General features: G+C 57.8%; 1 protein-coding gene across 2 annotated transcripts; it reads right to left on the bottom strand.

The window, feature by feature from the left end:
- Positions 1 to 1,195: 1,195 nt before the first annotated feature.
- On the bottom strand, positions 1,196 to 26,766 carry REXO1 (RNA exonuclease 1 homolog). 2 transcript variants are annotated; one of them, XM_059697342.1, is made up of 16 exons: positions 23,918 to 26,766; positions 13,423 to 15,161; positions 12,068 to 12,172; positions 10,685 to 10,895; positions 8,716 to 8,870; positions 5,977 to 6,108; positions 5,763 to 5,886; positions 4,975 to 5,088; positions 4,701 to 4,838; positions 4,438 to 4,551; positions 3,748 to 3,821; positions 3,421 to 3,531; positions 2,737 to 2,852; positions 2,464 to 2,602; positions 2,184 to 2,304; positions 1,196 to 2,087 (listed from the first exon to the last, which is right to left on the bottom strand). In XM_059697342.1, the coding sequence occupies exons 1-16, from the start codon at positions 24,072 to 24,074 to the stop codon at positions 1,999 to 2,001; spliced, it is 3,639 nt and encodes a 1,212-aa protein (XP_059553325.1). In that variant the 5' UTR covers positions 24,075 to 26,766; the 3' UTR covers positions 1,196 to 1,998. The 2 variants fall into 2 exon arrangements, with proteins under 2 accessions (XP_059553325.1, XP_059553326.1); XM_059697343.1 differs by lacking the exon at positions 23,918 to 26,766 and adding an exon at positions 16,030 to 16,138.
- Between the last annotated feature and the right edge of the window lie 67 nt (positions 26,767 to 26,833).

Here is a 26,833-nt window from a genome sequence, read left to right as displayed (position 1 = left end):
TCCCTGGGCCCCTCGCTTTGCCCCGTCCTGACCCAATGGGGGTGCGTGTCTGATGCCCTAGTGTCTTCTCCCCACCTGGGGCTCGGGCCCCCCTGAGGCACCAGCATCACCTATGAGCAGATGTTGGGTAAGTGAGTGAACAAATGAAGATCCCCCTTCCCCATTAGAAGCGGGGTCTGCATGTCCTGCTTGGCCTCTGGGGTGCCAAGTAAACCTCCCCTTCCTTTCACTCACTCACTCACTCACTCACTCACCAAATGTCCATCCTGCCCTCCCCAGTGGTTCAGGAGAAAGACCTTGGAGAGGAGCTTAGGAGAGAGCTTGCTGGGTGCGGCTGTGAGGAGTCAGGGGACCTGCTCCCCTCCCTGGGGTAGTAACGGCAGGGAGGAGCTCCCTGAGCAGTGACCAGCCAGCTGGAAGCTTGCACACCTCCTGAGCTGGGGAGCTCCTCCCCCAGCGTCCCCTTTCGTGCTGAGGGGCACAGACACCACACAAACGGGTTTCTGTAAAGCCACTGGCACCACCTCGTTAGAAGACGTGTTCACAGAAGAGGAGGGTAAAGTCACTGGTCACCAAAAGGGCCCCGGAGGGATGCAGTGGCCGCGCCTGACTGGGCCCAGCCGCCACCTCCAGGGCACCGGGACCGAGAGGAAACCCGGCCAGGAAGCCCTAGGAGAGGGGCTGCTCCGTCCTCAGCACAGGGGCTGCCCTCTTGGCCTCGGCAAAAGCCAGAGGCAGGGTGGCAGGGCCTCCGCCTGGCAGCCTTCTCCCCAGCACCTTTCTGCGCCCACAGCGGGACCGGGCATTCCCAGCATCTCTGTATCACAGGCTTTTTCTGGCTTCACTTTGGATAAATTAAAAGCAGAATCATGAACAGTCTGGCTGGCCCTCCCACCCCCAAGAGCCACGAGACACAAACGGGGTGGATTCGGGGCCCTGCGCACACATTTCTGGGGATTGGCAAACGGTGCGCCTCCCCATGGTAGCTTCTCCGACATTCAGCCCCTCCCAGGACCTGCCTGGAAGCATGACAGGCCCCACCATCAAGACTGCTCCTCCCCAGGGCAGGGGCAGCCGGGGAACCAGAGCTGGCTTTCCTGCTCCCGCATTGGGCAGGTCCTGGCCACGGGGACAATGACCTCCAGTGTGTGGAGTCACACCTGGCGCCAAGAACACCACTGGACCCCACGGCATCTAAAATCCATACAAACATTTATTCCGTCCCTGCCCGGGGGTTGGGGCATTGGGGAGGGGGCTGTGGGCCTTGACAAACAGCTCCCAATGAGGCGGGACTCGGATGGGAAGTGTTCAGATGCCAGGGCCCTGGGGACTGGCTCAGTTCCTGGAGCTCAAGGAGTCCCGGTGGGTTGAGGGGGACCAATTCCCACCCAACCAGGCCCAGGCCAGGCTGGACCCTGGGGTCCTGGTGGCTGTAGCAGCACCAGCTGATTGCTCCCCCCACCCAACTCCCATCCCCCAGGAAGGAAGGCAGCACCAGGGTCTTGCTCCTCCAGGTGGGGGGGAAGACAACTTTGCGGGTCATCAGATTTAAATTAAAAATAATAAAAATAACATACAAAATAAAAAAAGACAACCCCTGTCCAAACAAACCCATGACAAGACTGCGTGGCCCACTGGACACTCTGGCAGGTGAGGGGGGAGGAACAGGTGGTCAGCCTACAAGGGTCACTGCTAGGGACCCAAGCAGGGCCCGGATGGGTGGTCCAGCCTCCACTGTCAGCAGCAGCAGTCTCCAGAGAACAGCAATCGGGGGCAGACGGGGAGGCCGCGAGGGGCTACCCAGGGCCTGGGTCTAGATGGGTCTCAGCTGGGTCTGGGTGCCTCGTGGCTCCTCCTGTGCTCTCCGCTCCGTATCTTGGTGATGTGGACAGGGTTAGCTCTCGAGATTTATTGCACTGTTTTGGAAGAGGCCTGGGGCTAGAGGATGTGCCAGGGGCAGTGGGAGGCAGGAGCAGGAGGGTGGGGGGCGGGCGGCAGTCACCGCTTGGTCTTGGCATCTTCTCGAATCTTCCAGATCACCAGGTGCATGCAGGCGCTGGCGTCCTCGCTGGAGCTGTGCCCATCCACTGTGGAGTGGGCAGGCAGGTCAGAATGAGCCAGCCCTGGGGACCCACCGAGCTCCCACCAACTCCCCTCCGGCCGCCCCCCGCCCCACTATTCACCATTGTCCTGAATGATCTGTCTGAGGTAGTCGGCCATGAGATTCCGAAGGGAGCGCTTGTAGGGAAGGCCCAGGCGGTGTGGGAAGAGCACAGACGTGTCCACCACGGTGCTGTGGATGACCTGTGGGACGGCAAGCCTGTCAGGGACTTCAGGGTCTAGGGCCCTGGAGGGCTGGGCGCAAAGGCATCCAGGGCTTGTGAGGATTCCAGAGCGTCTGTCTGGCTACTGACCCACAGCCCCACCCGCCCTCTGAGGACACAGCCTGGGGGGCCAGGATACCTTCAAGGCCAGCAGGTCGCTCTCCAGGCTGTGGCCAATGAGGATGGTATCAGCATTGAACATACTCAGCAAGACGGCCTGGACGTCCCGGAGCGAGATACTTGTGTCGGCAAGGTCAGCCTCAGTCACTCCTGAAAACCTGGGGCAGGAGGGGCAGGGACCTTAGGGTGGCTGGGAGGGCACCAGGGTTCCCCAACCTAGGAGCTGGGTGGATCCTAGTGGGGTGCAGGGTTACCACCCTGGGATCCCAAGCCCTGGAAGGTCAGACCATACCTTGTGTTGTAGTCCACAATCTCATTGTCAGGCTTGACGAAGGTGTCGTAAACAACCTGCATGTCGGTGTCCACCACTGTGACCCGCGTCAGCTCCAGGCCATATGTGGTATAGGACTGTAGGCCAGAGGACACTGTTCAGATGTGCCCATGGCCCACCTCCCTCCCTGGGCACCCGGCCAGACAACCCAGCCCAGTGCTCACAACCCAGGCTGCCCCTGGTTCCTGAGCCCTGCAGCAGAGGTGCTGACCCCAGGCCAGAGGGCCTTCTGGGGCCTATCTAGGGGTCAGAGCAGGTGTGAACCAGGCGCCTGTCTCAAAACCTGCATTTGTGCACAAAATCTGCACAGCACCTGAGTGCAGAGGGAACCGAGTAAGGCTGTGTCCAGAGCGTGTGCTATGTGCTGGGGTCAGATAAGAGATCTACTTGGAAACGGGAGAAAAGCCCTTTCTGAACAGATGCTGGTAAGGCTGTGAGTGAGCCTTACGGTTATAGACACAGTGTGACCCACAGGGAGGACCTAATTCTTGTTCACGCTCTTCATCTGCTCTTTATCCTAAAATCTGCACAGGCCCAAAGCTTCAGGAAGAGAAGCTGGGACAGCCCCACGGAGCAGCAAGACCCCTGCACCCTGTAAGGGCCAGGAGTCCTTAGCAAGGGCCTGTGGTCAGCCAGACGACTCACCATTTCACAGTCAAGGGCGTAGATTCCAGGGTGAGCATCTTCTGGAAGCTCTTTATCAAAGGTCTTCATGAACCCCTCAAGGTTTTCCTTGCGGCCGTCCTGCACGTGTTGCTGAGAGGAGGAATGTGAGGGTGGCAGGCTCAGGGGATGGGAAAAAAGCCAACGAGGCTGAGTTCTTGGGGCCAGGCTTGTGCGTGGACTGAACCCCCTTTCCAAGGCAGATAAACCAAAGGACAGGAAGAGAGCAGCTGAGGGTAACCTGCTCCCACCAGGATAGGGTGGAGGTTTCTGGGAAAGGAAGTATCAAGCAGGGCCCAGGACACCTACCTTGGCAACCTGGCAGCCAGTGGAGCCGATGGCGGCCGAGCAGCACATGTACTGAGTCTCCCAGCCTCCAGCCACTGAGAGAGACAGAGGTCAGTGGCAGTGCCCCCTGCCCCCTGCAGGTAGTTGCTGATACCCATTGTGCCTGAGCTGGCAGGGCTTCCCAGGAGAGGGGACCCCAGCCCTGTGAGGCCAAGGATTCCAGCCCTACTCCTGGGGGCCACGGGCTCTACGGGGTTGGATTTGGGATAGGCCAGTCCTTCACCCCGCAAGGGCCCTCTCTCAGATTGGCAATGAGTGCAATGCAGTGTGGGCCCCCTTGGGGCATGACTAAGGGAATGCTGTGCCCCAGGGAACCCTCCATGTGCCCCCAGAGGTGGGTCTGCAGGCAGCCACAGACACTCCAGACCTGTGCATCCCCGCGGGTGAGAACCCGGTAACATTGGCCATTAAGTGAAACCAGCAGCTGCAGGAGAGGACAAACCCTTTGTTCCCAAACGCCCACGTGTTTCTACAAGCGCCTATGTATCGAGAAAGGGCAAGGGGGGTGACGAGGTTGTGGGGAGGCCTTTGATCTGTGTCTAAATGTTGTGACAGAAAGGTCTTTACATTACTTTTGTCATAAAGTATGACAAAGGAAAACTGAAAAGGGTTGAGGAGGTCAGAGGGGAGGGGGCCAAGTTGGGATCTCACCTCGATTCCGGCGGAGGCGCCCCCAGTGGTAGTAACATTCTTCATCACGCACACAGCGGCCCGAAGGGGACACGAGGTACTCGGTGCCGCAGCGACAGCAGACCCTGCAGGAGGCTGTGGGGTGCAGAGAGGTAGACGGGGGAGGGCGAGGAGTCAGGCCTGAACCTCTCTGTGTCTGCACCCACCCGACCATGCTGCTCCCTCTCCCCAGATGGACTTCCCCGTGTGCCCTCAGAGCAGCACAGTGGCAAGAGACAACTCACAGTCTTTGGGCAGCTTCTCCTCAGCAGTGAAGATGACAGCGCCCCCCGGCCGCTTGGGGTGTGGGAAGGGGTAGCCGTTCTCCTTAAGCTGGTCCTCGGTGAGCAGGTACTCTTTGAGGCGGTCGTACAGGGCGGCCCCTGCAGATGACCCAGGATAGGCATCAGCCCACAATAAGGTCAGGGATAGCCAAGGGTCAGGCAGGCAGCAGGTGGGAGGGAGGGGTGGCGGTGGGGGCAGACACTGCACCCCAGGCTCTGGAGGAGCCAGGTTCACCTTTCAGATCCTCCACGCGGGGGCTGCTCGGACGGTTGAGTGAGAAGCTGGTCTTGGCAGCCAACTTGCCCCCCAGCACTGCCTCATGGGACACCACCCTCCGGCCACTGGTTTCTGGAAAGGGGGAGAGGAAGGGTAAACTAGGCTCGACTCCCTCGTCCTTCCCAAGTGCTCCCCTACTTCCTCTTCTGTTTCCAGGACAGCCCCTACCACCTAGAGACAGGGGAGGCCCAACTGCATGTGGCCCTGGGCCAATTACCCCCCCACCATTAACTCAGGACCAGCAGGCTTTGTGCTGCCTGGAAGCGCCCCCCTGCCTTCCTTCCCCAGGGGGTTTTCACCCTCCTAGGGAAAGCATTTAACAGGAGATATAATGGCCATTTCGAACAGGAGGTGTGGATGGCGGGTTGGGAGGACAGCGGAGAATAGAGCAGGGAAGCACCCATTGATGGCTTAATGTGCCTGGAGAGGCACCGCGACTGTCTTCCCAGGTTAATGCACAGAGCAGGCAGGCGAGCTTTGAAGAGGCAGCCCCATTAGCAGGCGGGAGGCCCCTCGCTGGAGAGATCCCGCTTTCCGAGGAGGAGGGTGGTTAAGAGCGAGAAGAGGCCATTCTGAGGGCACGGGGCCAATGCCAGCTTAGACGAAGCCTGACAGCCGGGGACCTTTTGTCTGAAAATCTTAGCGCTCAGAGCAGCAGAAAGGCCGCCAGGAGGGTCCCTACCACCCTCTGCAGGAGCCACAGGGCCTGAATCTTCTGGATGCAGCACCTCAGCTGCCCGACTTACTGCTCAGACCAGGCACAGTGCTGGGGACCAGGCCCCGCAGCTTCTTGAGCGTGTTCACAGCCACATTCAGGTAAATGTTCTTGCTGGGGCTTCGGTCGTAGGCCACCTTCTCCTCATTCAGCGCCTAGACATGACACCACTCAGTCCTGGGCACCCCCCCAGAGGGTCCCCGCCCCTCTGCCCGGACCTGGCCCTGCACCCCAGGGTCACCCACCTTCTCTATGGCCTCCTGGTTGGAGGGGCAGAACTTGAGACACTCCTCAATGAACAGGTTGAGGTATCGTTGGCGGATGACGGTGGGGACTTTGCCCCCAAACTCTTTTGGGATAATAGGCTTCTTTAAACTCTGGAGGGAACATGGAAACAGTGAGGGTGGCACGCCCCTGCTTGGTCCTCTGACACACTTCTTGGAACCCCTTCCACACATAGTAGAGCCTGCTGGAATCTGGGCCTTAGTGACCACAGGGGTCATCATGGTCTGGCTGGTGCTAAGCGATGACCACACCAGTGTTGACAAGAGGGGGAGGGCTCATGGCAACTCTGTCTTCTCTCTCTTCTCAATGTTTCTGTGAACCAAAACTACTCTAAAAAGTGAAAGACTGGGAGAAAACCAAGATGGCGGCATAGGTAAACACCGGAGATTGCTGCCTCACACAACCACTTCAAAAATACAACTAAAAGACGGAACAGACATCATCCAGAACCACAGGAAGGCTGGCTGAGTGGAAATTCTACAACTAGAAGGAAAGAGAAAAGCATACCGAGACTCAGAGGAGGTGCGGTGCAGAAGTAAAATACAGAGGTACAGAGGCACATGCGAAGCAGGTTGGCGGCTGAGGACACGGTTGTCTTTTTCAATTGGGAGGGAGTCTCAAGCTCTGAGCTCCAGTTTCAGGCGAGTCTCTGGGGACCCAGACCCATATGGGAGAAACTGGACTGTCTGGCATCGGTCGGAACTTGAGGGCAGCTCTCTCTTGGAGGTGCTTGCAGAGATTGCTGGGACACTGAGAAGCAGGGCCTCTGAGGGCAGGACTAAGAGCAGCCATAACTGCTCACTCCGCCCTGTTGATCCCCTGGGACCCCGCCCTGCCCAAGCCTTGAACTGAGGCTTTTGCATATGAAAGGCCTAGCCCTTTGCAATCTGATAATTACCTAAGGAACTGCAGCTGGCCCAAGGCCCCAAGGCAACTTGCATTGTGTCACAGCTGACTCCTGCTGGGTAGACTCAGGCAAAGGCTAGATTAGCACCTCCTTAGAGATTCAGGAGCTAGTGTGCCCGGTGGTCAGAGTGGGACCATCCAGATTGCAGCTCCTCGAATCCATAAAGGACACACTCAGGGGGTAAACTGAGTGAGCACCAAAGCCCCATTGAAGCAAGTCTTGCCCCGGAGGGGTGTCTCCAGCACAGAAGTTCTCCCACTGCAGACACAGCTGATTCTCACAGACAATTGGCCTGGAGGTCAATCCCTCCCAATGTTACCTACAACAATCAAGGCTTAACTACAAGACTGTGCACAAAGCCCACAGGTGGGTGCACCAAGAGTGTCCACCTCAGGTAATTGGGGAGGCTGAGCCACTAGGCCCTATAGGACACCTAGCACAGAGAGCCACTCTATCAACACAGCGAAGCATAAAAAAATGCAGAGACAAAGAAACAGGACACAAATGACAAAAATGGAGGAAAGCAAACTACTGGATATAGAGTTCAAAACCACACTTTTAAGGTTTTTCAAGAATTTTCTAGAAACCGCTGATAAACTTAATGAGACCCTCAAGAAATCTAATGAGACCCTCGAGGTTGTGATAAAGGACCAACTAGAAATTAAGCATACACTGACTGAAATAAAGAATATTATACAGACTCCCAACAGCAGACTAGAGGATCACAAGAATAAAGTCAAAGATTTGAAATACAAAGAAGCAAAAAACACCCAACCGGAAAAGCAAAATGAAAAAAGAATCCAAAAATACGAAGATAGTGTAAGGAGCCTCTGGGACAGCTTCAAGCGCACCAACATCCGAATTATGGCGGTGCCAGAAGAAGAGAGAGAGCAAGATATTGAAAACCTATTTGAAGAAATAGTGACAGAAAACTTCCCCTACCTGGTCAAAGAAATAGACTTACAAGTTCAGGAAGCGCAGAGAACCCCAAACAAAAGGAATCCAAAGAGGACCACACCAAGACACATCATCATTAAAATGCCAAGAGCAAAAGACAAAGAGAGAATCCTAAAAGCAGCAAGAGAAAGAAACTCAGTTACCCACAAGGGAATACCCATACGACTGTCAGCTGATTTCTCAACAGAAACTTTGCAGGCCAGAAGGGAGTGGCAAGAAATATTCAAAGTGATGAATACCAAGAACCTACAACCAAGATTACTTTATCCAGCAAAGCTATCATTCAGAATTGAAGGTCAGATAAAGAGCTTCACAGATAAGGAAAAGCTAAAGGAGTTCATCACCACCAAACCAGGATTATATGAAATGCTGAAAGGTATCCTTTGAGAAGAGGAAGAAGAAAAAAAAAGGTAAAGATACAAACTATGAACAACAAATACACATCTATCAACAAGTGAATCTAAGAATCAAGTGAATAAATAATCTGATGAACAGAATGAACTGGTGATTATAATAGAATCAGGGACATAGAAAGGGAATGGACTGACTATTCTTGGGGGGGGAAAGGGGTGTGGGAGATGCGGGAAGAGACTGGACAAAAATCGTGCACCTATGGATGAGGACAGTGCAGGGGGGTGAGGATGGGGGGGTGGGAACCAGGTGGAGGGGAGCTATGGGGGGAAAAAGAGGAACTGTAATAATCTGAACAATAAAGATTTAATTTAAAAAAAAAAGTGAAAGACTGAATTAAAGAGAAAACAAGGAAACAGGAATACTGTGGTGCTGGGTGCATCATGAGTGGGGTGTCCTGGCTCCTGCAGGGAAAGGCAGTTACCTGTAAAGATGGGCTGTGTGCCACACGCTTGGGGGTAACGGTGCTGGTGGTCTTGGACGCCATGCCTGACAGCGTGCGCGTCTTTAGGAGCTGGCTGCCCGGCTCGAGGCCATTGGGAGGCTGGCTGCTGCTGGCCGGGAGGGTCCTCTTGGTACCTGTGGAGGTTGGCGTGGGACAGGGGATGTGAGTGCAGGAAGACAGCGCACCCATCACCGAGCTGCAGAGCACTAGGCAGCTGCGATCATTCAGCATCAGCAGGATGTGCATCTCAGAGCACAGGGGGAAGAGCAAGGGATGGGAACAGGGGCTATGGAAGGACATTAGGTTCTATCTGCTTTTGGGCAAGTCCATCAAGAAGGGGGACACAAAAAAGGGGCTGTGAAGACCGGCAGGGTAGTCCGGTGAATGGCTAGGGGCATGGGGAGCCTCTGCCACATGTTCCGGCCCCTGACTCCAAAGCATTGACGTCTGAGAGAGGAAAGGCCCTGGTTCCTGGACTGAGGACCAGAGGGTCTGAGACACCCCAGCCTGGTCATTGTGACCCAGCCGGCCTGTCTGCTGCTGCCTCTGTGTTCTCCTCTCCCTTTGATGAGGTCACAAACCAGACAGTCTCCCGCCCCCAGGTAGGGCAGTGAGGCAGGGAAGGTGCATCCCTGACTGTGTGGGTAGGGGACCTCTGACCAGCTCTGAGAGTGGGCTCAGCCCTGATAAAGGAACAGGAGCAGATGAGGAGACCAAGGCACTGAATGGAGGGCCCAGGTCCCTGGCTCCTGGGAATCCTGTGCCAAGGTTGGCCTTGCAAGCCATGTGCGAAGAAAGGGAAGAACACGCACTTTTCAGCTTTTAGGCTCATGCAGACGCAGAATTTCCTGCAGTGCGAGTGCGCAGCACTGGGTGGGTCTCCCAAAACTCTAGAACCATAGGCTCAGCAGAGCCAGGTGGTGGCTAGGAATGCTGGCTGCCACCGTGGCGACTATGGATGGCTGAGTACAAGTTTATGGAATTGTCCCCGTCTCAGAGTGCGATCTCCATTCCCCGGGCCTAAGCCACGGCTGAAACCCACAGTCATGCCCGTCACTGTCAAGTCCTAACTCAGGTGCTCTGGGGAGGGAGGGATCAGAATCTGGGCACACCAGGGAGAAACAGGGGAGGGCTGTGGATGCTTGTACCTGCAGGACCACCATGTGGAACCTGACTGCCCATTCGGCTGGCTACCCAAGGGGGTCTTTAAACCAGCAGCAAGGACACCGCGGAGGGGGGCAGACCCTTGGGCTGGGAGGCCGAGCCTGCATCTGAAGAGGCTTCCAGGTGGCTCCACAGCCTGACCTGCCACATCTCCTCAGCTCCAGGTACCACCACATAGAGACACTCCCACTGAGTGTGCAGGCCCACTTTCAGGCAGAAGTCTGCCAGGCCCAGTGGAGAAAAGTGCCCCTCAGAGAAGAACGAGGAACAAATACAGCAGCCAGCCCCTCTCCCAGATCAGCTGGCTCCGTTCAATTAGAGCCTGGGACCTTGGGCTCCATCCCCCCAGGCCGGCTCCCTCTTCCTAGCACCACTGCCTGCAGCCCAGTGCCCACACTCAGACCAGCCCCCGCCAGGCCACAGGCCTCCAATACCCCAGGAACACGGGGGAGGCAGGGACACAAAGACCAGGCAAGGACAGAGCGGGAGGGCCACAGGGTGACCTCTGGGTCAGGGCCTTGGAGGGAGGCGGGAGGACAGTGCTGAGCAGGCTTGGGTCTGGCAGAGAGACACCCCTCAGACTCTCCACAGCCAGCCCCCCAAAGCCGGGAGAGGCCCAGAGCCACTGGGCACTGGGCCAGGCTGCCCTAGCCTCCCGCTAACAGTCAGGAGACTTCCCCCATTTTATAGATAAGCACAGTAGGGCCAGGCAGACCCTACTCAAGGCCACCACTGCAGGGACACTGGGCGCCTCGCCTCCCGAGTCCCCTGCCCTGGGACTCACCTGCAGCCAGGCAGGGGTTGGGGACGTGGGCAATCCTCCTCTTCTCTCCGGGAACTGAGATGTGGATGGAGGTCGGCTTCTCGGCCGGCTGCTGGGCAGCCTGGAGCCAGCTGGCTGACTCCCTCTGAGCCTGCTGAGCTCGCCGGTAACATACTTCCTGGGCGGTGGGGAACCGGGTGGGGGGGCCCAGGCCTCTCCTCACGGGCTCTGACTGGGTGATGAGAAATCCCAGAGCCCAGCTGTATTTGAGGGGCACCCAGAGAAGTCTGCCAGGGGCAACAGGCTGGTAGTAGGGCCACTGGCAGGGAGGCAGGGGCTCCAGGGCAGGGGCTAGGCAGGATGCACCCAGCTTCGCCTTCAGAGCTTGCAGATGCCCTGAAGGAAGCCAGCTCCACACTGTGGCCCCTTGGGGGGCTGGAACACACGCTGCTCCACTTCCGGGGGCCAGCATGGTCCTGTTCTCCTGCCTCTGCTCAGACTGACACACTGATCCAACCCTACTCAACCTGATCTTCTCTGGACTGACTTCTAGAATCCCAGGGCTCCTGGGATCGGACTGACACACTGATCCAACCCTACTCAACCTGATCTTCTCTGGACTGACTTCTAGAATCCCAGGGCTCCTGGGATCGGACTGACACACTGATCCAACCCTACTCAACCTGATCTTCTCTGGACTGACTTCTAGAATCCCAGGGCTCCTGGGATCGGACTGACACACTGATCCAACCCTACTCAATCTGATCTTCTCTGGACTGACTTCTAGAATCCCAGGGCTCCTGGGATCGGACTGACACACTGATCCAACCCTACTCAATCTGATCTTCTCTGGACTGACTTCTGGAATCCCAGGGCTCCTGGGATCGGATTGACACACTGATCCAACCCTACTCAATCTGATCTTCTCTGGACTGACTTCTGGAATCCCAGGGCTCCCTCAGGGCTGAATCAACAGGAGGGAGCTCTGAGTCCAGAGCGTGGGCGCATCCTCTTCTCAGCCCTCCCTGTGTCAGGTCACGGAGTGCCCCACAGTGATCTGGCAACCACTCCTGTCTCTGAGCCAAGGGGAGGAAGCTCGGGCTCAGAGAGGTTTGGCCACTTGCCCAAAATCACACAGTGCAACTCAGAGCAAGACAGGGACCAGGCACTGTGACCCTGTGGGAGGGCTCACCGGCATCTCTCTCCCCCTGCTCTGGACCCTGCCCCACCCCAGCATGGAGCACAACTCAGACTGGATGTAGGTTCCAGGCACTTCTCTGCCAGGAAGCAGGGAGTGTTGCACTGCGTCTGCCAAAGAAAGCCATTGACCTTGTTCTGCAGACCGGAGATCCTTTCGCTGGGGTCCTGCCAGCCTCCACCCAGGACCCCAGTGCAGACCCTTACCTCCTTGCCTTGCTTGGTGAGATGAGAGATCCTCCTCTTCTGCCCAGGGAACAGAGTGGTCAGACCCAATTGTTCCTTGTCCTCCACCTTCTCTTCTTTGGGGGGCTGGAACACATATTCATCGCCCAATGAGGTTCTCTCCCTGGCCTCACTACCCACACCTACACAGTCAGCCTAGGAGTCAAGGGTGTGCCTCTGAGGCTAACATAGGGAGTAGGGTGGGAAGGGTGGGTCCTAGCCCAGCCCCACCTTACAGGTGAGAAAACAGACTCAATGCCCCCCAGCCAAGGACCCCGGGTGCAGCCCAGTCCTGAGCAAACCTCCTATGCCTTACTAGGGATGAATTCTGCAGATATGCCCAGCCACTAACTGCTTCCTGCTCCCTGCCCTCCTCCGCCCATCTGCCTGCCGACCCTGCCCAGGACAGGGTTCAGAAACAGGAAGCAAGGGGATGAAATCAGATGGCAATGCCTCAAACGGCTGTGAACAGGACGGTACTAAGGGAACAAGGAGCCAGGGGTCAGACCCTGAGGCCCCACACAGAAGCTGAGGGCTTCTGTGCAGGGACTGATCTATCCTGCTGTTTTGCCCGGCCGAGTGGCTCAGAGGTTGAGTGTTGATCTATGAACCAGGAGGTCACAGTTCCATTCCCAGTCAGAGCATTTGCTCGGATTGTGGGCTCAATCCCCAGTGTGGGGTGTGCAGAAGGCAGCCGATCGATGATCGATCGATGATTCTCTCTTATCACTGATGTTTCTCTCTCCCCTCCTCTCTGAAATCAATGAAAAATATATTTAAAGTAAATAAATAAAATAATGCAAGCTCCCTCTGGTGGCTGATATGGGAACATGGGATAAGGAGACGCAAACAGATTGGGGCTGGCAAAGGTTTGGGAGGGAGGGAGGGGAGAGTAGGGAGGGAGAGAGAAGAGAGAAGAGATGAGAGCGGATGAGAAGGGGTCAGGGAAGAGGGGGACAGGGTAGAGGGGAGGAGAAAGTAGTGAAAGAAGGGGGAGGGACTGCAGGAAGAGGGGCTGGAAGGAGGAGGAAAGGGGCTAGGGAAAGGAGAAAGACACTGGGAAGGAGAGGGGGTTGGCAGTGCCCGCTACCCCACTGCTGGATGCTCTTAGACGCTGTCACAGAAGCCCCACCGGGTAAGCCAGAACGCTGCCAATGGCCGTAAGTCAGTGTCCTCCTTCTGGACAGGGCTCAGGGGGGCAGCAAGCAGCCACCGAGGGTTCCTGAATTTTGGATAAGTTAAGAAGCCGTCTCCACCTCTGCACTGAGACTCCAGTCACAGGCAGACTCTGAGGACAGAGTGTCAGCAGCCTTCCCGAGCCCAGCCCAGACCCTCACCTGCCGGGCCTTCCGGCCCCTGTCCTCCACCTTGACACAGGTGGATTCGTTGAAAATGCGCAGGCACTCCTCCATGGGGTCAGAGTCGAAGTCGACCTCCTTCTCCAGGGCAGAGTAATCCACGTCTGTGCCTGCCCCCGAGGAGGAGGAGGACGTGGAGGAGGATGTGGAAGATGAGAGCGAGGCTGGGCAAGGCGATGGGTGAGGGGAGGCCTTGAGGCGCTTGTGCGGCCCCCGCGTGGCTGAGAGGCCCAGGCTAGAGTCCGAGTCCGAGTCCGAGTCCGAGCTGGAGCTGAAGTCGGGGAGGGCAGGAGGACACAGTCCAGGTGCCGTGGGCGCTGGGTCCTCATCCTCACTCTCATCCCCAAAGAGGTCTGCATGGCTCAGGGTCCGCCTCTGCAGCTTGGGGGCCTGGGAGGTGCCCTCGTCCAGCGAGTGGGCCTTCCGCTCCACCAGCTTCCCAGATGGGGTTTTCCCACCCGTCCTGTCTGGCAGCTGGGAGGCATCCCCGCCAGTGGGGCTGGGGCTTGGCTGCAGCCGAAGCTGGTCAGTCCGGCCTTTCCCTGAGCTGACCACTGAGGTGGCCAGAGATGGCTTTTTCTTGGTCCCATGGGGCCTCTCTGCCCTGCGCTTGGGGGTGCTGGCCTGTGAGACCCTCTTGTCTACACTGGGCTTCACAGCTGACCTCCTGTGCTCTCCATCCTTACTCCTGTCTGTTTTCCGGACACCATCCCTGGGGCCAGGGGTCGGTGGCACCCCACTTTTCCTCTTCTTGAGTCTTCCCTTCTTGGGGCTGCTGCACTCTTTCAAGGCCCTGGCTGGCGGGGAGCCGGGCTTGGCCGGGCATGCCCCACTAGGGTCCTTGGGAGGCTGCCCAAGGTCCTCCACATCATACTGCACAGCTATCTCCTTGGTCTCCCGAAGGCTGCCCTCCTCAGGCTCCTGGCCCTCCCTGGAGCCTGACTTGCCAGGCCCCTTGCTCTCAGCTCCTGCCTGAGCCCTCAGGGGGCTGGCAGTGGCTGCACTGGTGTCATCATCTGAGTCGGAGAATCTGGCATCGCAGCCACCGAAGGGGTCGCAGGGCTTCTTGAGTGCCGGTGTGTAGGGCTCACTGTTGCCACGGGAGCCCCGGGGCCGTTTAGGGGCCCGGTTATCCTTGGAGCTGGCCCTGCTGAGTAGCCGAGCGGAGAAGTTGGACAGTGGGTCATACTCCAGGTCAGTGGACGGCTTGGAGTCATCCACCACGTACTTGCTGCTGGAGACGGGGCGGCTGTACCGTCTGGGCTGGCTCACGGCCTTGGGGACGTACTCCAGAGCACCACTGCCCCCTCCGCCACGGCCCTGAGCAGGGTCCAGAGAAGCCAGCAAGTACTTGCTGCCCAGCTCAGCAGGAGCGGCCAGTGGGGTGGGCTGGTAGCTAGCATTGGGGCTTAACAGGCTTTGGCCACCAGGGCTGTAATCAAAGGACAGTGGGAAGGCATCCTCATCCAAGCTGGTGGCAGAGCCATGGGGTGCCAGGGTGGGGACCTCAGCAGAGACGTGCTCGCGGGCTGTCTCCAGGAGCTCCTGGTACCGCCGCTGCTCTATCTCCACCTCAGAGCGCACGGCCTCGATGGCCTGGTTGACCAGCTCCAGCTCCAGGATGTCTGAGTGGGGCTCGTCCCCTCTGCCCAGGACGCCATTCTCCCTCTGTGCCGGGAGCTTGGGCAGCTCAGGGTTGTACGGGTCATAACCAAGCCCTGAAACAGTAAGAGGTAGGAAACAGTGGTGAGCAGGCCTGTTGTGAAGTGGCGGCCACATGAGGCAGCAACCAGCCACTGCCCTGACCCAGATAACTGGCCTTCCAGAACCTAGCGAGGGCTGGGCTTCCAGCGGACCCCCACTGAGGCTCAGCCTGCACAAGGATTCCAGAGCACCCCTCCATCCAGGCCCTACCGTGCAGAGGCTGGTAAGAGGGGTGAGAGGTACAGAACCCTGGCCCCAGAGACAGCCACAAGGTTAAGAGACTGGCATGGCCTCTGGGACAACAACTGGAAGGGGTGGAGACGTGACAGATAAGAAGGTCCAGAAGCCGGGTGAGATGGCGATCGATTTCCCACGCGGTAGCTCCCCCCACACTGCTCCTGCATCTGGGAGCTAGAAGAATGCTAAAGGGGGCCTGACATCCAGGCAGGTCGCAAGACACAAAGATGCTTGACAGGGTGGGATGGGAGTGTGTTCAGAGCTCCCTGATTCAGGGCTGAGGGTGGGAGGGGAGCAAAAACCAGCAGGGTCTGAGGCATGCAAGACTGTCCCACACGTCCCCCTGCAGGGCTGCGTCTGTACAAGTGAGAAAATGGAAACCACCACTAAGCAGCACGATGGACAAAGGACACGCACACACTTTTAATGGAAAACAAGAGGCAGAAGGCAATCAAGGGGGTGATCCCATGAGGGTAAAAAGGAAAAAGGACATGCTAGGGATCAGCACAACCCAGTGCCAACAGTGCTGGCAGAAACCTCAGGACTCACTTATCGACAGGGGTACAGACATCTTCAATGAAATGTGAGCAAATACAGCACATTTCAAGAAAGGAGTAATGTACATATTCAAATATCCCAACCTACCATAAACATTCCAGAGTTTAGAGTGTTCATCGCTAGACATTCTATCCGATATAATTGTGAAGCATCTCTAAAGCAAAGCCAATGGAGTTGATGTCCTGTGGTTGGAGACTGACAACTGATTCTCCCAGAGTCAGCCCTGCCCGTACCTGGACTTAGACTGTGGGGCCGAGAGTGGACCTCTGGCGTCCAGGACGGTCAGAGAACCAATCTGTGCTGTTGGGAGGTACTCAGGGTGTGGTGACTTCCACAGCAGCCCCAGGAAACTCATGCCACCTCATTTAGGGCGAAGTCCATGCGGCTGGCCGCCCACAGGTGACCAGCTTTGCAGGGGACAGTGGCTGGGCCTGGGCTGCCTTTGGGGAGGGGCTGAGGGAGGGAGGAAGGAATTCATTGTAGATGCGTAGTCTGGCTTTTAACTTGCATCCCGTTTTTGAAATTATATTCAGAAAGGAGAAAGGAAGCATGTATCCAAGCTTCAGATGACGGAAGACATGCCGGGTCTGGGTGGGAGACGGGAGGTAGAAGGACACAGGATTAGATGCCAGTGACAGAACGAGTTCCACAGTCCCAGGCGCTCTCCTGGGGGGTGTTCTCCAGCCCAGGTCACCTCACTCCCTAACCTCGCTCCTTCAGTTAAGACGGCTCCTGCCCTCCTTGTGGGGAAGGGAAGCAAGGGCCCACCGAACGGGAAGTCCTTCCTCTCCCAGGACAGGCTGGTAGGACCAATGGATGGGGGTCAGGACCCAAGCAAAACCATTTCTCCAAGGTCAGGTCAGAGTGCAGAGCTTGGGGATTTCCAGCCACTTTGGATCTGAACCAAAAGGCTTTTTCCTGAGGGGTCTATGCTTTGGGAGCCGGTGGAGGAGGCACTGTGCCTGGAAGGAGGGGAGAGGGGTGGGGACCCTGCGAAGTTCCCGAGACCATCTGGTCCCACTGGCTCAGCTGGACCAGAGGCAGAGCTCTGCTTTCTCAACGGGAGCCTGGACCAGCATGTTTCCTAAGGGTCATTACACCTGCTCCACCCCCTCTGTTTCCAGGAAGCCCATGAACTTGCTTGCAAGGTAGGAAGGGTAGTGCACTGGGGGGTCTGAGCCACTCACTCTGAAGGGATGCAGCTCCTAGCCCAACCCAACCTTGATCTGAGCGCCCAGCTCTGCCAAGGTGGGGCATTCTCAGACCCTCCCTGCTCCACCCGCTGCTCCCAAGAGCAAAAGAAACCGCCCAAGGCAGGCGTGGGTCAAGCTCCTGACCCTGCCCTTCTGGAGCCTCAGTTTCCCCACTGGTACCAGAAGGCTAGTGTAACCAGCCTGAAGAACTCTAGACAGGTCTGGGAGCTTCCAGCACTCAGGCCAAGGGCTTTGCTGTAGCCCTGAGGCCAGAGCTCAGCCCCCAAAGCAGGCGCCTCCCCAAGCCGCCCCAAGGTTATCTGAGGTTGGTGGGGGACATAATACAGAAGGTACTTGTTCATGCCATCTAGCCCCCTGCCCCACCTCCTTGGAAGGCCAGGTCCCTCAAGGCACCTGTCAGAACTGGAGAAGCTCCCAAGAAAATGTTTGCCAGCTGCCTGATGCTCTGGGGGCCCTGTCAGCCCGCTGGTGGGGGCAGTCAGAAGGCAACTCAACAGGTGGCCCTTGAGGTTGGGAAGGGCCATAGGCGCCTTGTAAGGGGTCCTCCAATTACTGGGGGTTAATTTGGGTGGAAGACAAAAGCTCTCCTTTGAGCATTCACACCAGTAAGCATGCCTCCAGCAAACAAGATTAACGGGGCTGCTTTTCAGAAAAGGGAGCAATCTGGGAATGACTAGAAAGAACCCAAAAGCCTGGCTGAAGGAGCTACACTCTATGAGGAGTCAGACCCCCAGGCCTGGTTCCTGCCCCCTACACCAGAGCTCGGGAGGGGCTGGCTACTCCCTAGCTCCTGGAATAGCCGTGAGGTGCAGAGCCTGCCTGCTGGTCACCTGAGAGGTGTCCCTTGGGAAGACCCCTCACTGGGTCAGGGAGAAAGGTGGGGAGAGGCCTCTTCCAGCCCCACAGCTCACCTTCCCTGCTCATTCGTGTTTGGCTCTGTGCACCCAGCACCACACACCCATTAGGACCTGGCCCAGCGGAAGGGGAGAGCGATGAGCGATGCGGCTCCTCCCCTGGTTCCAGCACCAGGGGTGGCTTCCTTAGTGACCCTGTCCTCTCTCCGACTCTCTGATCCTGTTTCTGGGACAGGCGTCTAGCACGGCAGAGACCAGGCCTCTTCCCCAGCTTCTGGGCCGTGGGACATTGGACGGGAAAATATTCAGGCCGGGGCATGAGTGAGGAAGGGGGAAGGCGGGGGCGGGGGCGGGGGGTGGAACACTGCTGACCACTGAACCCTGACAGGTTGACCCACAAACAAGACAGGCACAGGCCTTTCCCAGTCCTGGCGGACACCTCCAACCCCTCCAGATCTTTCCTCTGCACAAAAACCCTTCCCCGCTCTGGCCCTATCCCAGCCTCTGCTCCTCCCTGCTCCCACCACACCCTCCATTCCAGAAAACACAGGCACTGTCCCTAACTGCTGCACACGGGGTCAATGACAAGACACTGAGGGTAAGGACCTGCTCGGGGAGGAGGTGACCCCGCGGTCTCTGGCTTCTGAAAGCCCAGCCATCGCCCACCCCTCTTCTCCCCCTAAGTCTGCCCAAGGACTGAAGGTAAGTGCGGGACTGCACAGCGGATCCCCCAGCTTCAAACCTTTAAGACGTCAGCGGGGACTCCTCCAACCCAGGTGCCAGTCACAGCCTGTTGGTCTGCCCTCCCACCGCCAGCAGAAGTACTGGGGACACCAGGAGGAGACACAGTCCCTGCCGCACAGGAGATAAGCGGGGACTCAGGACTAGTCATGGTGGAACTAGACCCACCTGGAATGGCAGAGGCCTTGAGATGGAGCCAGAAGACCCAGGACATTCAAGGCTGCAGGGGTAGAATAGGTGCGGGGGGGGGGGGGGGGGGGCGCAAGGGCTCAGGGTCAGAGTGCTCCACACTTGGGGCTTTTCTGGAAGGTGGGATCTGGCAGACAGTACCCCCGAAGGCTATCCCCATTGGAGGGCCCCCCACTTCCTTAGAGGGCTGGCCGCCACTCCTTCCCCACAAACCCAGCCTCTCTGCTCCTGGACCCCCTACTCCTGGACAATGGGGCACTCCAAAGGACAGGCCAGGAGCCGGAAGCCTAGGGGTGAAGGGACCTGGCGACTCACCCAATCTGAACGGGAGGAGAGGGCCCCACATTGCCCAGGGTACTCCGGGGAGGGAACAGGTAGGCCACCAGGAATGTGCTCCCAGGTACACATGGGGGACATTGAAGACATGCCCCTGCTAAGGCTGGCTGCATCTAGAGCAGCAGGTCTGGGTCCTTCTCCCCACTTGGCAGGGACCCCACGGAAGAGCTGGGACACTGGTTTGAGGCCCAGACCCTGGACAGCCTCAACTAGCACCCCTCAGCGCTAGGGAAATAGGGCAAGGCCAGGGCCTCAGTGCAGGTGGCACCACACAGCCAGCTCCAGGGGAAGGAAAAGAGGGCCCCGGCCAGACCTGGGACCACCACAAAACCCACTGCATCATTACATTGGCTGCCGGACCACCCTGGCATCATTACACTGGCGGCCGGACCACCCTGCTCCCCAAATCTGGATCCCGGGTCCAGGCTGCCCTTGAAACACCCACTGCCTGGGGCTTCGCAGCCTGGATCCTAACGACAGGCTATGCTTCAAAATATGCAAAATACCTAAGAGCATAAAAACTCAAGGAAAGAACCAGAGGGGTGGGCCACAAGGGCAGACAGGCACCCTGGGGTGGGTGAAAGGTATCCTTTTCTCCTTCCAACCTGTTCGTCCTCACAGTCCGTGACAGCACGAACCACTTCAGTGAGCCCAATAAAGAAAGCTTCAAAATAGAGTGGCCCCACTCTTTCTGGTCCCGGTGCATCTCCGATTGCCCAAACCCATGGGACACATGAGTTTTCTTTCCAATGGGTGATTCTGGGGTCACCTCCTCCCCTGTGCAGGCTCCCAGGAGCGCCTGCCCCAACAGTGACCTAGCAACTCCAAGCACCTTCTGATGTTCCGAGTGAAGACAGGGGAAAGCACATCCTAGTTAGGGGACGGAGGCTGCACTCCTACAGGCAGGCAGGACATGGGGCCAAGACGAGCGGGGTGCCAGCTGCATCCCCTAAGAAAGAGTCCACACACAGGGGTTACACATGAGCACAGTGGCTTTTATTACTTGACTCTGCAGGCAGGTGCAGGGGAGGGGGTGACAGGGCTGGCTCCTGAAACAGAGCCCACACCCCTGCTTGGGGAAGGCCTCGGGCTGCGCTCCCACAGGAGGGGACACCAGTCTCTCCAGACAAGCAACTGTGATATGTGACTGCCAAGTAGGCGGGGATAGAAATGGCCTCTAGGACACAGAGGGACAAGTATCACCAGGATGTGCCTGGAGTGAATGTGGCCCAGTGCCCTCTGGACACACCCTCCCATCACCTCCAGGCCTGCCTCCTCTATCCAGCAGCTCAACACATTGACCCCCTGACCAGTACAAATGTCTGCAAAGGTCTGTGGGATGGATGACTGAATGAAATGCCAACCAAGAGCCACAGGCCCCTCAATGCCTGTAGCAAGTCCATTCCTGAGGACACAGGCCTCTGTCGTGATCAGAAGACAGTCCCTTCAGGACAGACAGTTACCAGCAGCCACACAGCACAATTAACTGGCTCTGAGTCCCCCCATCTCCCTGTCCTTGGGGCGGAGTAGCTGGACTGCGGTGGCACTCCCAGGGCCTGTGCTAGAAAAGGACAAGTTACAAGTCACTGTGTCAATGGAGACCTCTGACAGGACTGTTCGGGATGGTAGTGGGCTGGGGGACAGCCTCTCCCTCCCCCTTTTACGCTCCTCCAAACCACAGAGCATACGAACAGCCCAGGTCTTTCAGCATACTGACTCCCTGTCTAGAATCCTGGACTGCAGCCTGCCTCCCAACCTGCTTCCAATACCAGGTAATACTCCTACTCATCCTTCAAGGCCCAGCTCAGTAACCACATGCACAGGGACACATGCCCCACTTCCCTGCAATCCCAGTGCCAAGTGCTCTCTCTGGATCCCAGCCCACATCTGTTAGGCTGGACACGCCTCCTTTGCTTCCAAAGCCTGGTCATAGATTCTACTGAACTCACACAGACCTGGAGGAGCCCTTCTGGAGGTCCCCAGGGCCAGCTCCTGATCTTACAGAAGACCTGCACGTGTGGGTCCAGGCCAAGGCCACAGCTTGCGAAATGACCAAGTCCCACCCCTCAGCTTCCCATCCTATTCTCCTTCAGCAACCAAAGCAGCAAGCAGGAAAGCAGTTCCCCACGAATGCTGCTCGGCCTTCAATCCTGCCTGCTACCTGAGGCTCTGCTGCCAGGCACTCCACAGAGCTGTCCCCGGAAAACCTAGTGTCCAGAAGCCACAGGACCAATCTCCCCAAAACTGCCTGCATACGTGCCTGCTTCCTCCAATGATGCAGGCTGACCACTGCAGGGACTCCCGAGGACCTGGCCATCACAAAGGACAGTGGCCAGGAACCACCTCCATGATCAGAGTCTGACCAGACTGGCCCTCCCTTCCCACTTTTCATTTCTTTCTGTGTTCCAGTGTCTGCTGTAAGTCAGATCACACCAGCCAGACTCCACCTGCTGCACCCGTGCAGCTCAAAGAATAACAACCCAACTCCGGAGCACCCACCACTCAGGTTAAAGAACATCTGATGGGCATTATTTCGGAAGGGGGATTTGGAGGTGGGGTGGAGGTGGAGGAAGACCAGAAAGCAGGAAAAAGGTTTCCGCAGCAGCTCAGGAGTGTCAGACAGAGAGGATGCGGCGCTGCTGTTTGTTGAGAGCTAGTTTGCAGAAAAGGTAACTGAGACAAATAACACTAACCAGTGGGAAGCCAGGCTGCCCCCTCCCTGTCTGGCTTTTTGCACAATAGAAAGTGAAGCCAAAATGCCTTCACCTGGGTGCCACACCCAAGCGCCCCCCACCACCACCACAGTGGTCCCCCAACCCCATCCAGGGTTCTTGGGCTCCTGTGCATCTAGCCTCTGGGCCTAGGGAGCTAAGGGAGGTGGTGCTTTTCAGGGTCTGTCATCCCTATAGGCCTTGGCTAGCTCCCCCATCACATTCCCAAAATATACAACAGGTCAGTGCTGGGACACTGATCACGTTGGTACCACAGACACTTGGGGCTGGTAAACCTGTGTGTAGGGAAAGGGGCCACCCTGGGCGCTGTGGGGGGCTGGGCAGCATCCTTGGCCCCACCCACTCAATGCTAGCAGCACCCAGTCATGACAATCACAGATGTGCCCAGACACTGCACAGCGTCCCGTCAGCAGAGGCAGAGGGCACTGACTCGTTCAGGTACTGCACAGGTAACATGCACGCTCTGCATGACACATCCGTGTCCCTCCTAGGACAGCCACCTTCCCCGGCTCCTCCACAAATCCCACCTACTCACCACCCACTTCTGGCAAGCCTGGGCCCAGAGTCTCACTGCTCCCCTGGGCCACACAAAGCAGAGCATCCCAAAACACACACGCCTGGATGGGGCGAGAGGCCGGCTGTTACAGATCCTAGGCCATCTGGAGGGGCCACCTCGGGAGACAGAGCCCAAAAATCAGTGTGGCAGGACCACCACTATGGTAAAAAGACACAATGCCTTTTGCTTTTAAGGCTGGGAGGAAGAAGGGCAAGCTGGCCGAGGGGGCACTTGGGGCAACGTACAAAACACTTGTCTTTTGACTTTCTGGTGCGCTCCACTGTTTTTTTAAATGAACATTACTCTGAGTCCTGAAAAAAACCCGGATTTGAAGGGAAGGGCCTGTGTGAGGCTGAACCACCGACAGACACTGGGGTTCATTTCACCGGTGACCCCGCTAGTGTGAGCTGTGAACTCAGCGCTGGTGACAACTCCAAAAGGACTGCTTTGCCGACGGCACCTTTGCTTCTGATCCCTTCGTTACAGAAACAGCAAGAACAATAGAACCACCCACCCTGTGCAGCAGGAAGGCTCCTCCCGTGGGAGGCCTCCGGCTTCCATCCCCGGAACCTGGAGGCCCGCTCCCTGGGGAGAGCTAGGGCCACACGTGGACGCACAGCTTCCGGGGAGGGACAGAGAGCGACAAGGGGCCTCAGCGAGGAAAGAAATAACCTCTGACCGGGGGTTGCTGATGTCTCAGCTCAGACCTCACGCCTCCTAACAGAGGCCCTGCCAGATCCCTCGCCGCTCTCACCAAACTCTGCCACGGCACTGACCGTCGCCGCGATGACATCTAAAGAGAAGCAAGTCCATTAACCATCTCGGCTGGACCCGAAGCAGGACATTCCTTGGAAGCCTGTCCCCGCTCCCGTTCTCGGCACGGGGTTTTGACTTATTCGCTGGACAGTCTCGTCTGACAACGCGGCTTTACACGGAGGAGGCGCAACCGGGGGCCTGGTGCGGAAACAAGCAGGGGCGGCCACGGCGCTCGGGGTCCGGAGGCGGTGGGGAAGGGACCCCCGCCAGGAGCTCAGGCGCCAATCAGGGCCGAGGTCCCGGGCCCGCCGACCGGGGTCAGCTCGCTCGCTTCCCGAGCCCCGCGTTCTCTCACTCCACCCTCGCGACACCCCTACGAGGGCATGTTCTCCCACTGCTTACATTTTATACTTCGTGAAAACGGAGGCCTACAGAGGTCCCGCTACTTGAACCGGGCCCCGAGGTGGGTGGTCCCCGTCCCGCAAGAGTGCGGGGAGGGGGCTGGGCTGGAACCGGGGGACCGGGGAAGCACCCGCGGTGGAGTTCAGGCCCGGGCCGGGAAGCCTAGCCCGCGGCGGGCGAGCGGGCGGGCATTACCTGCTGCGGGGGGCGCCGCTCCGCCGCCGCCGGGCGCGCCCGGGCCCCGGGCCCCGCGGTGCCGGAAGTGGCAGTAGGGCCGCCGGCAAGGACCCCCGGGCGCCCCAGACCAATAGGGGCAGTCGATGGCCCGGAAGAAGCCGGTGGAGCGTAGCATGGTCCGTCCCGTGGGGAGGCCCCAGCCCGGAGCCGCCCACGTCCCCGGGCCCCTCACTGGCGCCGCGATCGCCTCCGCCCGCGCTTCACAGACCCCGACGCCGCCATCTTGCTCAGAGGCCCCCAGAGGCCCCCGGACGCTGCCGTAAAGCTCCGGGGGAGCGGCTGTCCACAGCGCGCCCGATCAGAAACTCCTGATCTCGCGGGATCGAGGCGGGTCGTGAGCCCCTGGGCCGAGACAAGCAGGCGTGAGAGATAGGGTGGAGGATGCAGACTGTTCTGCCTGAGGCCTCCGGGAGCCTCGCCGGCGCCGCAGCCCGGTCTTCAGCGGCGGCAGTAACGCCATCTTGAGCCCAAGGTCCCTTCGGCGTCTGAGCTGTCCACGGCGCGCCTGACGAGAAAAGCCCCCCCCTCCCCCAGGGCCCGCCTATGGCTCATTTGCGTTTAATTTGCGTCATTAGCATGTTCTAAAGCGCCCTCTGCTGGAAAAGATGAGTCTTGCACCTAGCAACCCCAGTGCTTCATTACTCCACGCTCTAACACTCACCTCCGCCCTGGTATACAGTTGGTTCGCAGTAGTGCTTAATTTCTTCCACCTGTATTCATGTCAGCAGTCTAATCCCCAGGCCCACAGGAGTCCTGTTTTCATTCATTCATTTGTCCACCAAAATACTGAGCACCTGCTCTATGCCAGCTGTTCTAGATGCTATGCTGAACCGTATTTTGTGTAGCCATTAATCCGATGATGGACATTCAGGTTGTTTCCACCTTTGTCGATTGTGAATTGTGCTGCTGTGAACACAGGGGTAGGTATATTTGATTATCATTTTGTTTCAGGACTAGTGTTTTAAATGATGTAAACGTGTTGCCCATGTTTAGAACTTGGAGAGATGTCACATAAAAACTGCAATCCCCACCCTCTATGAACCGTTGGCTAACCTGGGCCCACCAGATGGCAAATGCCAAGCAGCCCCCTGTGAACAGGGTGGGGAGGTCTGTGCAGGTCCCCTCTCCCCCAGCCCACCTTTCCCCTTACTTCAGCTGACTGGCCCTGTGGGCATTTGAGCTTGAGACTCCTCACCCAGGGGTCTCTCACACCTCTCCACCAAGCACAGAAGTGTTGAGTGTAGTCCTGACAATGCTAGTGAGGTGAAATAAGGTCATCCCTGAGCTCACACTCTTAAGTGCTCCATTCATACTCAAGGGCCTTGGCCATTCATTCCCCAAATGTTTACTGAGTATCTACTCCATGCCAGACACAGTGCTAGAAAATCAGTGAGCAAAGCAGAGACCCCCTACCCTGATGGAGGAAGGCAGACATAGGAAATAAGTAAATGCGATAGCGTGATACAGGCAGAAAGTGCTGGACTGGGGGGAGTAGAACAGGGTAGGGCTGGGAAAAGAAGTGATCCACATAGTCCTATGGGGAAAGTGGGATTTGAGCAGTTCTGAAGAAGGCAAAGAGGAGCCAAGCAGACATCTAGGGGAAGAGCATTCCAAGCGGAGAGCACAGCACATGCAAAGGCCTGTGCCTGGCACGTTGGAGGAAGCCTGTATGGCTGAAGCACAGTGAGCAAGGGGGAGAGAAGAGGTGAGAGCAGAGAGGAAAGGGGGGTGGGATGGAGCAGGACCTTTTGGGCCTCGGGGAGAACTTGGGCTTTTATCCTGAGGAAAGAGAGAACCCTGGAGAGCTGTGGGCAGAGGAGGGGTGGGGCCTGTCTCAGATGTTCACAGGCGCCTTATGCTGGCTGCTGAGGGAGAACTGCCAGGATGGGCAAGGGCAGGATCTGACTCAAGCGCTCACGGGCGCCCTCTGGTGGACACCAAGAGGACAGACTGTAAGGGTGAGGGTAGGAGCCAGGGACCAGGGCTGGGGGAGCTAAGCTGCTCCAGGTGGACCATGATGGAGGCTGGAGCCGGATGGAGGCAGAGGAAGAGGGCAAAGTGGGCAAATTCTGGGTATGTTTTGAAGGTACAGCTTCAGGGAGGTTCCCGGACGGACTGGATGTGGTTGGTGAGAGTCAAGGTCAAGGGTAATCCCAAGGATTCTGGCCTGCACCCTTGGAAAGATAGGGCTGCCAACTGAAGGGGTGATGCAGAAGGGCAGCCTGGGGATGGGCTGGGAACATCGGGTCTGGGGTGAAAGGCAAGGTCTGGCTAGTGATGGGTCAGGGGGTGTCGTTTGCACACAGGGGAGCCTGAGGGGGGGGGCGGGGGGGCAGTGGTTGGAGACCAATGGAGGGTCCAGAAGGCAGGAGGGGACGTCTAGCTGTTCCCAGGGCACGTGGGAGTGTGTACAGGAGAGACTGAGGGAGGGGTTGGGCCCAAGGACCCTGCTTTCTAGGAACTGCCTCAAAGCGACAAGGAAGCCTGCCAGAGGGGGACAGGGGTCCGGGGAGTGAATGTCTGAGGTCTTTCAGTGCAGAATCCGCTAGAAAGAGAACATGGGTGGAACAAGATCGAGGGGGTGCAAGAGGGAGGCTGTCCTTGAATAAAGGTGAGAGCCCATGCTCAGAATAGGGGTGACTCTGACGGCCACAAGGGCAAGACCCTGAGGAATGCTGGGTGGGAGCCCACCCCCCGCCGAGAGTCTGCACTCCAACCACAGCCCCACTTCAGGGCTTTGGAGGCTGCCTGAATCTGGGATGCCTTTTACCTAGGAGGGTAAAGTTCACACCAGCTTCTCAATGCTCCAGGGGATGCTAATCTCCCTCCTATGCCCCCCACTCCCCGCCTTCCTCCCAATGGGGAGCATACAGC

Source organism: Myotis daubentonii, chromosome 5 (assembly GCF_963259705.1).
Source record: "Myotis daubentonii chromosome 5, mMyoDau2.1, whole genome shotgun sequence".
Classification (NCBI taxonomy): Eukaryota; Metazoa; Chordata; class Mammalia; order Chiroptera; family Vespertilionidae; genus Myotis; species Myotis daubentonii.
The sequence above is the reverse complement of the archived record's forward strand: the minus strand, read 5'-3'. Positions and strand labels throughout refer to the sequence as shown.